Source organism: Sardina pilchardus, chromosome 1, assembly GCF_963854185.1.
Source record: "Sardina pilchardus chromosome 1, fSarPil1.1, whole genome shotgun sequence".
Taxonomy (NCBI): domain Eukaryota; kingdom Metazoa; phylum Chordata; class Actinopteri; order Clupeiformes; family Clupeidae; genus Sardina; species Sardina pilchardus.
This window is the reverse complement of record NC_084994.1, coordinates 14,535,881-14,553,000: the sequence shown is the minus strand read 5'-3', so window position 1 is coordinate 14,553,000 and position 17,120 is coordinate 14,535,881. Positions and strand designations below refer to the sequence as shown.

General features: G+C 41.4%; 1 protein-coding gene across 1 annotated transcript; it reads left to right on the top strand.

Annotated features, from left to right (window-relative positions):
• The first annotated feature begins 1,986 nt into the window (after nucleotides 1-1,986).
• Nucleotides 1,987-16,803, top strand: LOC134082868 (tryptophan 2,3-dioxygenase A-like). The gene is made up of 13 exons (XM_062538895.1): nucleotides 1,987-2,342; nucleotides 9,044-9,138; nucleotides 9,297-9,351; nucleotides 9,629-9,719; nucleotides 9,970-10,040; nucleotides 11,093-11,220; nucleotides 11,499-11,685; nucleotides 12,792-12,890; nucleotides 13,473-13,578; nucleotides 13,850-13,907; nucleotides 14,363-14,442; nucleotides 15,568-15,658; nucleotides 16,063-16,803. The coding sequence occupies exons 2-13, from the start codon at nucleotides 9,107-9,109 to the stop codon at nucleotides 16,178-16,180; spliced, it is 1,116 nt and encodes a 371-aa protein (XP_062394879.1). The 5' UTR covers nucleotides 1,987-2,342; nucleotides 9,044-9,106; the 3' UTR covers nucleotides 16,181-16,803.
• The last annotated feature ends 317 nt before the right edge of the window (nucleotides 16,804-17,120 follow it).

The window sequence follows — 17,120 nt, the reverse complement described above, 5'->3', positions numbered from 1 at the left end:
GTTCGCTCCGTCGTTCTTGAATTTGGTGTTTCTAGAAAAGGTAGTTCAAACTCTCAATCGCAAACAAGGACGCAAAGTTTGGTCGTTTGAACTACTGCCCCTGGGCAGTCGCACCTGTGTCGTAGGCCTACCTTGGGAGTTCCAGTTGGTGATGTCGTCAGTGCAAGATCGCCTGACCAAAAATCACAAGCGCCCAACCAAAAATCACTTAGTTGTTGTTTTCTCGTGACTCAATGATTGCGCTATACTGTAGGCTAATATAAATTAAATTACCGTTGGGCTCATTCTTGCTACGTGTGTTACCTTGCGTTCATTTGCGGGTTGGTTTGCGTTTTGGTAGGCTACTGTTATGATATTTACAAACCCTCGGGTGAAGCACACCGTTCATTAGTATAGTGGTTAAGGCAGGTGGCTTATCATCACAACATCGTAGGTTCTTTTCCCGTATGCATCACACATGCTTTTGTTTCTGACTAGTGAAACGTGGAAATAACCCTAATAAGTAGTGTCGTGGAACTATTAAACTGATGTCGTGTTCCTGGCCACTCGATGTAAAGCAATTAAATATATTTAGGGTCTAACCTATTGTTGTGTGTGGTATGCCTGCTCTTACTCAAAAGTGACATGGAGAGGTAAGATGCGAACTTGGGCCGCGCGCGCAATGTACTGACATGCAACAGCTGAACCACCAGACACCGATTTATTATTGTGATAATTTGTAATTAGTCTAGGCCATATATATTTTGTACAGATATTTTTTAGATATTTCACACAAATAAGTACATATATTGGACAGCTTAAGCAAACTGTTTCATGTGCTTGCATAGGCTTACGTTTTTTTCCTGATAGCAATGATAATGCCAGCATGAATCACTTCGGGTTTAAATTAGACACGTCGACACATAGCGGGTGCCTCTCAACATCCCTCCTCAATCGTCGGTGCTCGGTCCTCCGACTATCCCATTGTTGCCACCATCATTCTTTATATAGATCAGTGAGGACGACGATTGAGGAAGGAAGGGAGGATCTATAACAGACAAATGATAGGCATCCAGTGACAGAGTATTTCTAGTGGGAGGGGTATTATACGTTGACACCTTTTCCACCAATGAAATGTGCCGCTGGGTCCTCAACAACGTTGTTGGAACAACGGTGTTCGAACAACGGAGGTAGCGAATTGCGACACAGGTACGATGCTTTCTGGAAACAGGTGTAACACTGTCGTTGTTTGATAGCAAGTTGCGTCGCACCACGGTGGTTAAACAACGCTGTTGCTAACTTTCTAGAAACGCACCCCAGGGCAGGGACATCCCTCTCTGTCTTCAAAAATGCTCTTCTATCTTCCCTCCTCTACCTCCCTCCTCTCCACTTCCCCCTCTTTCTACTTCTAGCAAAAAGTTCACCATCTTGCGTCTCTGTCTCAAGTTTGCGTTGCGGCTCTGGGTTCGCTTGTCCTCTGAGTTCATTCTTGACGACGTTTGGTAGGGGGCTGAAACCGGTCTATAGGCCTACTTTCACTTTAAATGAGTTTGGCATAATATGCAGTGGTAGTTCCTAGCTCTCATCTGCACTATTCTATTGCTGTAGCTCTGTCTGTAGGTAAATGTGTATTGGGTGATTATTGTGACACTACACCAACTGAATCTGAATATTTTGTTTTTGCCTTTGAATTGCTGAATTTGATTCATTGTATTAACAAAAGATGATTATTTGGCCATTGAAGTCACATGTTTTTAACTGAATCACATACATTTGAGACTGAATGTATCATTTTGAAATTGAATTAAATTGCTCTGACAGTATGTAAATGATCCTCACTCACAGACAATCCCACTGTCTCCCACTGTTGTTATTTTTGTTTCGCTTTGGACAAAAGTGTATCCTATAACCAACCATAATACTGAATATTTTGTATTTGCATTTGAATTGCTGAATCTGAATTGTATTAACAAAATATCATTATTTGGACGTTGAAGTCATATGTTTTTAACTGAATCACATACATTTGAGACTGAATGTATCATTTTGAAATTGAATTCAATTGCTCTGACAGTATGTAAATGATCCTCACTCACAGACAATCCCACTGTCTCCCACTGTTGTTATTTTTGTTTCGCTTTGGACAAAAGTGTATCCTACAACCATAACCATAACACCTGCAGCCACGCCTGGTGGAGCTGCCTCATTGGTTCCTCTGGCCTGTAGCTCAGCTGATGCACACTCCTGTATCGAAAGCAAAAGGCTGTCACCATCATAACACTGTGTAGACATACAGCTGACAGGCATAGTTGGATGTGCATGTCTTGGAAACTTGATATTTTACAGCAAGGTCCTATTTCGTGGTGAGTAGTCTACTTGTCCCTATAGTTTGTTTTGCTTCATTAAGTCATTATGACTATCAAACCCATAATATAGGCAACCCCCTCCCCCCCCCTAATATAGGCAATAATTAGTTCATAGATAAATGAAACAAATTAATGGTGGAAGGTTAATCAAACTGGTGTCACACAATGTTACTCTGGATATTTCTTTTCAGCTGAGTTTGTTTTTATAATGTTCTGTTTGCTGTGATCGACATCTGAGAAGAGGATGAGGCTACATTGTGCGTTTGTCGATAGGCTTTGAATATTATGCATGTCAGACTTACTCCTTCCCAAATGATATCCGATGTAAATGTGATGGCAGACAAGACAAACGCATGCACACAGATGCAATTTCATTGTTTTATTAAAGACCTGATATTGGTCCGTGTACTTTTTCGTTCATTCGTTATTCTATTTTGGAATGAAATGTGAAAATGTGAAAAGGGTGCAACTTGGTGTTTTATTCAAAAGAATAAAAGCAGAAATGTCTGTATTTTGTTTTCAAAATGTGTAATCATCTTCAAATAATAGTATTAGAAAAATAGACGACATTTCCGATCATTTTTTAATTTGTGATATTCATTCCTTTATTTTAGCCTATTCCATTGACTGATCCTATCTTTTCCCTGGAAGTACACCGTTTCGCGCGCCGCGCACTCAACCATCTCCACGACCACAATATTCCTCCCGTGGGGTATAGCCTACTATGGACCTCGATTAGTGAGTTAGCGAGGTATGTTGCGCTCAAAGCTAGTATGCTGTCATACGAAAGTGAATCTTTTCTAGTGTCACTGTATCACCATGGTATCTTAAGCTGTCAACCAAACCTGTTCGGGAGCAGTGGCTTTCACGAAACTCACTCAGGGGTGAATTTAGTAAGGCAGATGTCAACCAAACCTGTTCGGGAGCAGTGGCTTTCACGAAACTCACTGAGGGGTGAATTTATCAAACTAGGCGGTAGCCTACTAGCCTGACGACGTCATACTCAATTCTTATCAGAATATGAGTCTGAAACTGCTCCATTCAGCTGCGATTATGGGGCGTGATTCAACCGATACAGTGCGGGGGGGATAGCTCTGCACTCATTGGATAGACCAAACCAAACAGAACAAGTTATTGGCTGTCAGTATCTGCGAAATCTAAGACAGAAATATGTAGCAGGGTAGGCTATGGAAAACATCCTCCTTCGTTTTAAAAAATAATTCCTTCAAACTGTATGCAATGAACAGCTGGGGAAGTGTGTCGTTAACCCAACGAGCAAACAGACATTTTTAAACAAACGGGAACAACATCACCCAAACATGCTGTTTTAACTGGGTGAAAGTGAAACTGAAGTTTTCCCACATATCCTCGTTGGTCTAAGTGTTCAGAAATAGTTGTGCGAATCCGTGATAAAACCTCCGTTTCAATAGCTAAGATAAACGAAAGGCCAAACTGCATGAACAATTATGCATTCATAGCCATAGCGTTTCTGTTGCAATCAAAATCAACCTAAGCGAACCCAACTCGTTGAACGAGGACGCATGCAGCCGTGAACGTCACTGCTGTTCATATGTCAATCGTCACGTAAAGCCCGCCCTGTGAAATGTGATTGGTCCGGGCTGAAGTGTATCTCGAATAGTAGCAGCTGAACGGAGCAATGCCAGACCGAAGTTCCCTGCAGAAAAAGAATGGAGGCGGGGCTAAACTTCGGTCTGGCATCCAGGCTAGTAGCCTACTGGGGTTAGCTGTAACCATTTTTGATGCCGTTTAAATGCACTAAATCAACAGGCCACCTGTTCACAATTCACCATTCAAATCAACAGGCCAACAGCCTCCGAAAATGGTTACAGTTTACTCTCAGCTCAGAGCGCGTTCTCTGGGTTTGGGTGAATTTGGCCAATCGTGAAACGTGGAGATGCACAAGACCGCCTATATTAAAACAAGATTACTACGCTAAAACAGAGCCACTTTCGTGTCACAGCATACCCTGGCTTTGAGCGCAACATACCTCGCTAACGCACTAATCGATGTTCGTAGTAGTATACCCCACTGGTCACCCAAAACCTGGGTCCAAAATAGACCCAAATGCAATCCAGAATGGCCTTTTTTAAAATTCGGTTTTTGTTTTTCCCAAAAGGTCAGTGTTCATTTTCAATACGTAAAATATATCAAAACGTGGCACTGGATTCAATTTCACAAGTCATACATCAGCGTAAAAAATCATATACAACTCCTTTTTCATTTCCCATGCAACTTCCAAAATAGAATAATGAAGGAACGAAAAAGTACACGGACCATATAAGTATACATTTGTGTCATGGGGAATCTGAATTCACTGTGAAGTTATAGAAAGAAGCAGCAAAATGCATTTGTCCATATCTTAGACCTGTGAGCCCAACATTATTAAGGACATTCTCACTCTCTTTACTTAGAAGCATTTTTCCTTGTCATTTTGCCATTCACACATGCTATATATTGTTTTGTTTTTTTTCTAGGCTACCCAAATATACCACAATGTCATGTATTAATTGACTTCATTTCATTTTTTGAATAATAAAAATACAAAAAAAACGTACTGTAAAATATCCTATATTTGAACGTGTAGCCTATCTCACCACAGCAGCTGGCAGCTTGCCATTTCTTTTATTTAGTGATAAAAAATGACCTTTCCGCACTCCGCACTCCGCATATTTGGTGACACCAGCTGATCTGACCTGACTTGACCCGAGCTTGCGCGTTTTTTTTTTTACTGCATTGCAAAGTAAAGGCAAAAAAGTGTTTCTTTGTCAAACAAATTGGGATGCAATGTGTGCCTTGACTTGAATGCCATGCAGGAATTTTCTAGGATGTCAGAACCAGATTGTGAACATGTCTTGCCAAAATCTACTTTGTATCAACTGATAGCTCTGCGTCTCCTCTTTGATCTGAAATGCGTAGCATATCTCACGGGTTCGAGTAATTCAAACAAATGGGTGCATATGAATCCATAAATTCAAATTTATTTAGGCTATAGCCTTTATAAACTTCGTCTGTTTTTATAACCCAGAAAGATCGATGTACTTCGTTGGATAGCTCTGTCTCCTTTTTCATCTAACATGCATGCCGTATCATGCAACCACAGATAGGCCTAGTAGGCTACTAATTCCAACTCGAGTTCGATAATTTTTTTGGCATGCTTGATCGCACAGACCAGCGCGTAGTCTCGTTGGAAAGTCACACTTCTGCTACTCTGTTCTCATGCAAATGAAGGTGTCACCTCGCACTGCATCTTGCGGAGCAATGTAACAGAGAATAGTGAACCGGTGTGTTTTTGACGCACCGACTCCACTGTCGTTTTCTGACATATCGGTATTTACAACGACGTGTCATGACAGTCATGTGACGGTGTGTTGATTGTCTCGTCAGCTGTCTGTAGCCTACTTGATAAATAACACCAAACGAAACTTTAAGAAAAATGCCTGAGGACATGACCTCGGTGTCCTCTGTGGATGCTTACGGCCATGAACGTGCTAAAGCAAATGTCTGTGGTTTTCCTGTGAACCTGAGACATGTAGCCTACGTGACAAAGAGATATAGCCTATGTGACAAATGAGACATAGCCTACGTGACAAATGAGATAGCCTACGTGACAAACTTTACAGGTAGACATTTTAAAAGCCCTCTAACTGATGATTTACCTAGCAACATGTAGTGCAATTTAAATGATTATCAGATTCATTTTTAAAGCTGCAGTTAGCAAGATGTTTTTGGTCATATTCACTGAAACAGTGAGACAGTATGCTTTGACAGAACAACATAAATCAACCGATTTTAGAAAAAACTGCGCTTCTACGTTTACCTAGCCTGTTATTTGTTAATCCACAGCTCCCGGTTGTTCTGGTCCAATAAGGGCGGGGCTGTTTAATCATGATCTGACAGTCAATGGCCGGGTTTCCCAAAATTGTTAAGAAGATCTTAAGTGCTAAGAACTTCTTAGGAGCGTTGTAAGAATGTTCTAAGAACGCTCCTAAGAAGTTCTTGGGACTTAAGAGCTTCTTAACGATTTTGGGAAACCCGGCCAATCACAGTTTGTGCACAGTCACTTACAAGCATAACCTCGATGGGAGGGTGCTTGGTGGTAGTGGGGGAGTGGCATGAAGTCCCCTCAATCTGCCAGATTTACCAACTGCAGCTTTAACAAGCTGACTTAAACTCTATATGAAAATCAGTGCATCCTAGTTCACCAGAAAGAACCTAATGCTCTCACAAGCTGAATACAAACTTTTCATCATAGCCTTTGCTGCTGTGTATCTTATTTATAGCAAGCCCAGGATCCCAGATTTGCAGATAGCGGACTGCTGGTGGCATGCCAGTTGTGTGGTCACTTTTAACTGAACTTGTCACAAATATTAAAGGAACCGTATGTAAGAAATGTATTTCAATTAATCAATTAATCAATCAGTCATAAAATATTCATGACGGTCGAACAAAATTATGCATGTGTTCGTGTAAAGTAACGTTACGTTAGCGCATATGGAAGAGGTGAATTTAAAAGGTAATGAATTGTTTGGTAGATAAAAATAGAGAGTCGTCATGAGCAGCCTAGACGCCTGCGGGATCCTGCAGGTGGCAAACTTCTAGCCTGGCACGCCCTCCCAGTGACGTAACACCTTTGACTTTTGCTGTCTCTGGTCTGGTCAACTGCTAATCGGGAAGGATTTCTGAGTTCCCGAAATCTGCGGAACTGCCCCCTTTGGTCGAGAACCAATCAACTTTGAGCAGCTCCAACGGCTCTGGGTAGAGGCGTGTTCAAGGCAGAGGAAAGAGTGTTGTTATTGGTTTAAACTCGGCAAACCGCTTTCTGACATCGACCAGTAGCAAATCGAGGCACTTAAAGGAGGCGGGTTAACCAGCGCTTGGAGAAACCGTGTTAGCACAGGCTCTTGGTCAGACTAAAGTCTCGCAGAGCCTTTGAAAGTCGATGGCAATCAGGCTAGCAAACTTCTGCACTCAGGGGGGAGGGGGAGGGGATACTCCGCTCTACAGTATTTCGAAAGTGATTGCATATGACATGTTATTAACATTATGGATGAAATGACATGCATGAAAACATCTGAAAACAAAACTCACAGCCAAACATTATTTTGAGAATGATGACTTTCTCTTCAGCATTGTCCAAACTGTTAAAATGAGGCAGATATGACAAGGCTTTGCAACAATGTTTAAGCCGAGATATATTGTAACACCATGTCCTAATAAGATACAAATAGAAATGGGGCGTCCTACAGTTTTCTCAAAACATGCTGCTCGCGTTGATGCAATCATACACTCCAGTTGAAAACAATGTAATTAAACACATTTTGTCACTAATGGTTGCTCGCATCGCATCTTTCGACTTATAGTCTGATGCTCTGCTTGAAGCGTTTTTTGACTGATGCAACTTACACTTCCCGACTTTCAGTCTGGAAAGTACAATATGTCAGGGGAATGTGGTTGGACATTCAATAGTAGCAATGTCTTCATCCTCCAGAAACTTGCCTGCACACTCTAGCTACATGTGGAGCTTTTAGTTTCACCCTGACCATTTCGTATCATGGTCTCGTATCGTACAGTTTCCCTGCACAAGCCATTCCTCATGACTGCTGTTGTTCATCCTGAGTAGCTGGTGCCACTACTTCCCCTTTTAGCTGCATTTCATTGTCTAACCTCATTTCGCTATCATTGTACTTGTATACTCTGCACAATAGGGGGAATTCTCCCATACGCACATTTCACCCTGCGCAAATTCGCCCCTTCGCTTAAATCTGTTGTTTATGCACGATTTATGGAGTTACGAGTTTAGGGAGGAGCAACTCCAAAATCTGGGTGTTTCAACGCTTGGGCACATTGCCGTACATGGCTGTATTAAAGTGAAGCGTCATTACAGGGTGAAACAGCTTATTGCTCGAAGTACTGTAGGCAGTAGGCCTAGTTCTAAATACTTGACATGAAGTCATAATCCCATAGCCTGCTTTGTTCAAATCGGTCTGTTTCTTTCCAACTTCACCAAAGTCATCCATACATTTGCACCATGCATTTCGAACTTGTGTGCTGTGGGAGTGATAGAAGTGGGAATGGGAGAATACGCATAAAGCAGAAGTGCGTAAATGTGATTTAGGCTTGAATGGAAGAATTCCCCTACTAGACTTATCTGCAGCCTTCAATCCTGTTGTTAACCATGACATTCTCCTTTCTACACTATCTGAACTGGAATTTCTACAAAATTCTTTGACGGGTTTAAATCCTACCTGAAAGGGACATTCTTTCAGCATGTCTTGGCAGGGACAGGTATCACAGTCTTGTGACCTTACCACAGGTGTGCCACAGGGATCAGTATTAAGGCCCCTACTTTTCTCTATTTACAGTAGTTCCTTCGGTGAGACCATTCCTTCCCATGAATTTGATTATTACTGCTATGTTGACATTACTCAACTTTACCTGTCTTTCCCACCTGAGGACCCTTCTTTTTCCCTTTGGATTTCTGCATGCCTTAAGCATATTTCAGTCTGGGTGAAAAATGTTACATTTAAATTTAGAAATTAGCTTCATTGTCTTGAGACATTAAATTGTAGATTGTAGGATAGGTATAACCATTGTATGGGATGTAAAATGTAATTTATATAAAAAAAAAAAAATGGATCTTTTCACACAATCACTCTCTGACTATCTCTTCCTCGCAGGCTGCAGTGAAGACAGTTGGACTCCGCTGGTTTTTATAGGAAGCATATCCGAGAGAGAGAACCATGAGCGGATGTCCGTACCAGAAGAGAGATGTGTAAGTACTGTAAGGAGTCTGTCCCCTGCTCAGGCCTACTCCTACCTGTACCTGTCTGTCATGTGTCGCTGACTGTGTGTGTGTGTGTGTGTGTGTGTGTGTGTGTGTGTGTGTGTGTGTGTGTGTGTGTGTGTGGTGTGTACTGTCTGTCCCTTCAGAGAGAAGAATGAGGCGGAGGGGGAAGAAGGAGTCATCTATGGAAAATACCTGCAGGTACATCACACACACACACACACACACACACACACACACACACACACACACACACTCACACACACACACACACACACACACACACACACACACACACACACACACACACACACACACACACACACACACACACACACACACACACACACACACACACACACGCTCACAATAGTGTCAAGACTGTCAAAGGCATTAAACAAACCCAGCAACCAAACTACAAAACTACTACAACTACAAATACAAAACTAAGTGTGTACTGCTGTTTTTTCACCCCCAGCTGGATAAGATTGTGGATGCTCAATCTCTCCTGAGTGAATCGAAAGGCAACAAGATTCATGATGAGCACCTATTCATAGTTACCCACCAAGGTAAATACAGTATATCTGAGTTCTGATTTCACAGTTCTCATTCCTCTCCATCAGTTTTGAAGTACATTCTCCATATTTGTATTGATCATCTCTGACAGCATAATACAATAACCACTGCCATTTTCTTGCATTACATCCAATCATCTGTTGGCTATTGTGCCTTGCAATTAAACAACAACAGACAATCCTGTTATGTCGATGTGGATTAAGGGTCATCATATTTAACTGCTTATTCTTTTCTTTGGTGAAGCATATGAGTTATGGTTTAAGCAGATCTTATGGGAGCTGGACTCAGTGAGGGATATCCTCATGAGTGGAGATGTAAGTCTTTCTTCAAAACTCCTTGTGTGCATTGTGTGTGTGTGTGTGTGTGTGTGTGTGTGTGTGTGTGTGCATTGCAGTGGCTAACTTGGACAAATATTTGCACTACTACAAATATTTCGGTAACACTTTACTTAACGGGTTCATTCATAACACATTCATAACAGCTGTCATGAACGGCACATGAAGCATTCATGACTGATTCATGAAATGTGACTCAACATTCATACCAACACTTTCATGAATGTGGAAGACAAAACGACGAAAACTTGTCAAAATAAAAGTCCAACAATCTAGTAATCCATATACAGGGTATTATGAATCCTCTCCAGTGTTTGTAAACATCTCATGAATATTTTATGAAGTCTACTTCAAATGTCACTTTACTATACGAGTTGTGAAGTAGGCCTAGGTATTCATCATACTGGGAAGTGAACTAGGCTACTGACCATTTGTGGACCTCTGAATGGTTGGACATTCCTGTTTTATATGTCTATCTATTTATAGACAATTTTCTTCAGAGGTTACTATCATAAAATAAACAAACAGACAAACTAAATTCTCCTGGACACTGGACTTCCCCGTTGACTAAGATGTGACATGATCAGGTTGGCTAAAACAAAAAAGACAGCAATGCTCCTTTGCGATTGTTGGACTTTTATTCTGACAAGTTTTTGACATTTTGTCTTCCACATTCATGAAAGGGTTGGTATGAATGTTGAGTCATGCTTCATGAAACAGTCATGAATGTTTCATGTGCAGTTCATGACAGCTGTTATGAATGTGTTATGAACGAACCCGTCAAGTAAAGTGTTACCAATATTTCTACTACTGGTGGTAACCTACTGTAATTAAGGCATTATCTAGAAATGTTCTAGATAATGCCTTAATTAATGTAGGTTACCACCAGTCATTAATCATTGAGAAAGTGAAGTTTGAAAGTGAAGGCCCTTAGAAGATGTAACCAGTGCTCTCTTATTTAATGGATAGCAGTGGATACTAGAGAAGAATGTTTTACGTAGCAGGTGTCCTGATGTTTCATTTGATTTCAGGTGCAAAATGGACGTAACATGTTGACGGTGCTCAGACGCACCAACAGAATGATCACAATCTTCAAACTCCTGGTGGAACAGTTTTCCATTCTGGAGACTATGACTGCTATGGACTTCTTTGACTTCAGGTCAGCAGATGATAATCTTTCATTATTTACTTGTTTGCTGTTATGGAGCCTAGTTTATGAGCACGTTCCAATTTTTTCATTCAGTACTTTGTGTCTTTATGGGTTAGAATATGAGTTTGGGTGCATACATCTATAACATATTCCTAAATTGGCATTTTGTTTGTGTGTGTGTGTGTGTGTGTGTGTGTGTGTGTGTGTGTGTGTGTGTGTGTGTGTGTTCGTGCGTGCGTGCGTGCGTGCATGTGTGTGTTTGTACACATGTGTGTGCCCTAAACCAGGCAGTACCTCTCTCCAGCCTCTGGCTTCCAAAGCTTGCAGTTCCGTCTCCTGGAGATCAAGTTTGGCGTGGCCGATGACCGACGGGTTCCCTACAACCGGCAGCACTACCGGAAGAGCTTCAATGACCAGGAGAGCGAGAAGCTCCTCCACTCTGAGAAAGAGCCCACACTGCTGCAGGCAGTGGAGGTGATTATGTTTATATACAGAATGTGAGGGACCGAGGCGGTCACCCCATGTTGTGGGAGGTGCGTCACTGGTTTTGGTCAGGTTGAGGAAGGAGATGGCAGGAGACAGCAGTTCCGTACAAAAATATTTATTTCACTGACGGGCAGAACAGGGAATCACGGTCGGAGTCCAGGCATGAAACAGGGTTCTTCAAGTCCTCTAGGCAACACTTTTCTAGGCAACCGACTAGGCACCAAACCAGGCACCAAACTAGGCAACAGACTAGGCACCAAACCAGGCACCAAACTAGGCAATGGATCCACACAAGGCGACTTTGCATAACTATGGTCCGACTTTCCCCTTTGCCTCACAGCAAGCCAGGGTAACTTTTTAACATTTCAAATAACTAGGACTTCCCTTAATTCCTGGACCTCCAGCTCTTCCCATGTGGCTTCCCTGTCTCCCGTGTGTCTCTCATATTATGTGTCTCTCCCGGTGTGAAAGTGCCCTGCCTTAAATAGGCTAACCAATTACCCAATTAGTGTTTGGACTGAACCATAGGACGTGTGTGTGTGGGGGGGGACTGTACCACTAACCCAATCACAGTTAAAATCAAAAGCTTACACAGACTACAGTACATGCAAATATTCACATACACATACATAACAATAAACATTAAAGTGCGTGTGTGCAAAGTCTGTGTTTGCCCAGGTAGGCAGACAAAAGTTTGTCGAAGGGAAAAAGGGCACTTTTTCACAGCATGGTATTGCCAAAAGTGTTTTGCTCACTCTGAGAAGAAGCCCACACTACTGCAGGGGGTGGGGTGATGACCTGTAGATACACATCACATCAGACAGGAACATTTGAGTGTCGTTTATATACAGTACAGGCATGGTATTGTAAACATGGAGTGCCACCACACACATCAAATGAGACAGGAATATTTGAATGTTCTTGGGGGTCGTTAATACACTATATTGCCAAATGTATTGGGTCACTGCCTTGACTCGCATGAACTTAACCCTCTAACTGCCCAAGCTCAAGGATAATGTATGTTCTCCAGTATCGGGTATTGTCTGATGCTATTGTGTATGAAACGTATATATCCTGCTCTCTGTGTGCCGTAGCGATGGCTGGAAGGCCTTGAGGAAAAAGGATTTAACTTCTGGGGAAAACTGCAGGCCAACATCAATGAGGAACTGAAGAAGAAGGGAGAAAAAATAGAGGTTTGTTTATAACCTCCAGAAACTTCACATCATGATTATGCTGTCAACAATGATCTGCAGTGCATTAATCAAATCATCCATTCATTCATTCCAATCATTCATTCATAGAATAGAATAGAATAGAATAGAATATATACTTCTTGATCCCCTGAGGGAAATTCAGTTCTCTGCATTTAACCCAATTTAACCGAATTAGTGAACACACAGCATACAGTGAACACACAGTGAGGTGAATCACACAACCCAGAGCAGTGAGCTGCCTGCCCAACCAGCGGCGCTCGGGGAGCAGTGAGGGGTTAGGTGCCTTGCTCAAGGGCACTTCAGCCGTGGACAGGTCGGGTATTAAACCGGCAACCCTCAGGTTACAAGCCAGAAGCCCTAACCATAGGCCACGGCTGCCCCAAATTCATTCATGCAGTCATTCATTCATTCATTCATTCATTCATTCATTCATTCATTGTGAGTTACATTCATTCAGACTATGCAATCAGACATGGACCATGGAAACAGTGGCATATGTAATTGCCCAAAAAGTGGACAGGTTAACATGCAGTCAGCTGGAGTTTTATTCTAATTGGACAGATGAGTGCAGAGGACAAAGAGGAACAAAGGAAGGATTTGACGAAGGAGAAAGAACTGTTTGCATCCCTGTTTGATGAGCAAAGACATGAAGACCTGCTGTCTAAAGGTGAAGATGATCATTGCACACTGATCATTGCACACAGACACAGTGACCATGACAACAACCAGACACCAAGTGTAGCTACTCTCTCTGTAAGAAATCACCCCCCAATGTCTTGTTGACCACTTCAATCCAATCCAGTTTTATCTCCATGTTTGTTCTTAAAATGTTCTAAACAGTCACATCCTTACAAAAATCTGAATAAGCTGATGATCCAAATGAAATGTCAAGATCCCACGTAGGCCTACTTGCTCAATACTGTCTGTGCTGTCCGTAGGTGAGCGGCGGCTCTCATATAAAGCTTTGCAGGGGGCTCTCATGATCTACTTCTACAGGTGAGATGTTCTCACACTCGCTGTCCACCTGTTCGTTCACCTCTCACAGTTCTGATCATCTGTCCTCTCGCTCCTCATCTTCTCACGTAAACATACTCAACAGAGTGAAACTGAATCAGAACTTACCCAAAATTGTGAAAATATTTTGTATTCTATGGAAATCCTAAGGAAAATGTCACTTTTTCAAAGTTTAGTGGAGCTGAAAAAACATGCCTGTCACATTTTAGTGCAGATGAGGAAAAGAGATTGAAAATTGTATTTTACAGGTCATGTGATCAAATACAAGCTTTTCATACTTGATCAAAATAAGCATTTTTTTTATTGGTGTATGATTTTGTATGCCTGAGAAAATGAGGGGAAAAGGTATGTTACCCTGAAGCAACACTATGCAATAGAGGGTTAATGTGTCGACTCATTTCACCTGCTCGACACTCACCTGTGGTCTGTTGTGACAGAGAGGAGCCTCGCTTCCAGGTGCCGTTCCAGCTGCTGACCTCTCTGATGGACATTGACGCCCTGATGTCCAAATGGAGATGTAGGTGTCTCAGATGAGTCAGTGTGTGTTGGATTAATCCTGATGGCAGAAGTTAGAGTTTTCTATCTCAGTGAAGAAATGAATGACACATGAACAATTTCAATTGATTTCTTAAAGCAACACTAAAGAATTTTTCGTACCTTAAAGGGAAAATATGCAGGATTGGCGATTTCATCAGCGGTTTCGCTTTCGCTTTTCGTTTTCGCTTGTTTTATGCTTGCATATTTCTCTGCAGAGCTTCCCCTACAGGTTAAGCGATTATATTTTACAAAACTCCTCAATCGGTCAGTCTGCCTTTTCATGAGCATGATGAGACTTCCATGATGAGACCATGGCTGTGTCTGAAACATCAGTACACACGCTGGGCAGTGTGCATTTTCCGGAAGTTACGTCAGAATAGACTGTCCGAAAGTCAAGCACTCTTACTAGATGGGTACTTCGTTTGGCGTGATTTCCAAGCGTGTATCCATGCATCTTTTTGGCCTCAGATATCCCATAATCCATTGCGCAGCGCAGGTCAAGCTCCACATGTCATGCAAATCATCAACACACACCCCTCCCCGAGTCAGAGACAAATGACTCACAAATTTGAAAAAGAGACAAATTTGACTTGCTTCGATGTTGAGCATTGAGAATAGCCGAATGGCTGAAACGTCTGCTCAGTAAAATCCTTTTCAGCAAAGACTTTTGTCTATTTTTTCAGAGTGCAAACCTTTTCTGCCTTCACTTGCTTCGATGTCGCAATGCATGATACTTTCATAAAATCGTGCAATATACTCTACCTTGTCTGTGGACATTGTTATTTGCTGGATCAATGAATAGCGTGCGTGCGACAGAGGAAAAGTGCTCTAGTGTTGCTTTAAGATAGTTTTAGCATCTGTGTTGTTTATGTGTTTAAGACCAGCTCAAAGACTAGCGAGCCAAACACTAAACCTGCTACTTATCTCAGCCTAAACAGCCTGCTAACTCAAAAGGTTCAGTATCAAACCAGACAGCACAGCAGCAAGTTGTATTCATTGTGACAGAACCAGTCTATACAGACTGTAATGGTTCACTCATGTCCATATAACACTATGCATTAGTGTTGTGACAATGAAAGTGACTATGAATACCTCCATCTTCCAGACCACCATGTGTGCATGGTGCACAGGATGATTGGCAGTAAGATGGGAACAGGTGGCTCCTCTGGGGTTCATTACTTGCGTTCCACCATAAGGTAAGCCCAGCCTGGGTAAAATGGCCGTCCCGCATATACCACAGTACACCACATTGATCACAGCCATGTGTCAGGCACCAGAAAATAAAACAAACAATAGATCTGTCATCCCATTTGACTAATGGGTAATTTATAATAACTACACACAATTCATCATTTTGAAAGAATTTGTTACCTATTAGTTAATGGGTTGTTCATTATTAGTAATTTATTGTTCATGCATAATGTATCATCAGTAAAGCATTTGTTCACAACGTTATGAATGGTTTGTTCATAGTAAATATATATGTATTTTTTTGTAAATACATGGTTTATGCCTTATAAATACTGAAACAACCATTTATAAATTAAATAATTTCCTCAGCTGCAAACTATTATTAAATGCTTTGTGTTGTTCTCCCCAGTGACCGTTATAGGGTGTTTGTGGACCTGTGTAACCTAGCAACCTTCCTGGTGCCGCGCCACTGGGTGCCCGAGCTCACCTCCTGTGACAGCTCCAACTGCAGCAATAATACACTGTAAAACCTACCGTAATTACCCAACTAACCATATACATTGACATTGATCTGCTATAAAACCTATTTCCTAACTACTAACCGCAGCTTATACATTTATTTTGCTAGATTTGAGGTTAATACATGGGTGCTGCTAATATGGTATCAATATGATTTTGTTTCTTTTAACTTGCATAAAATACTGTCCTGTGGCTTATAGACAATGTGGTTAATACTAATGAAATGACTGTAACAGTGTATCTTACTAGTTTTAATTAAGTTAACAGTAACTAAAAACAGCAGATATTTGAAATGACTAAAGAGACTGGTTGTGAGATTTTTATTTTATCCACATTTGAGTAGAACATAATTGATTGCAATGAGTGAATTTCTTTGCATACGTCATCTGTTTGTCAACCAATCAGATTGCCAATATTAGAGCTTCTGAGGAGAAATACTCCAACATGGCGGCCATCTTGAAAGAAAAATGACATATTATAATGTGTGTGTGTAGTATTTGAAGATCAGCTATTTATGATTACATTTCGATTCATGTGATGAGAGACATCTATTGACATTAGTCCATAAATCCTGTTATTATGACAACAATGTTTGTACACAATAACGAGTGAATATATTGAATAAAATCTATGTGGGAATAAAAATGTGTGAGAGGCTGCTCAAGAGAAGAAGTGTACACCGTTTAACAGGTAATGAACAAAATGATTGTGTTGATGATTTTCAGATTGAATTTGGAGTCTACACAAGGGTCCAGCATGCTCACAGCTAAATTAAACAGCACAAATCTCTCTCTCTCTCTCTCTCTCTTTCTCTCTCTCTCTCTCTCTCTCTCTCTCTCTCTCTCTCTCTCTCTCTCTCTCTCTTTCTCTCTGTATGTACAATATACAGTACAGTAAATGGGCCTCCAGCAAGACAAGCATTATGGTCTCACATGCCACAGTCATGAT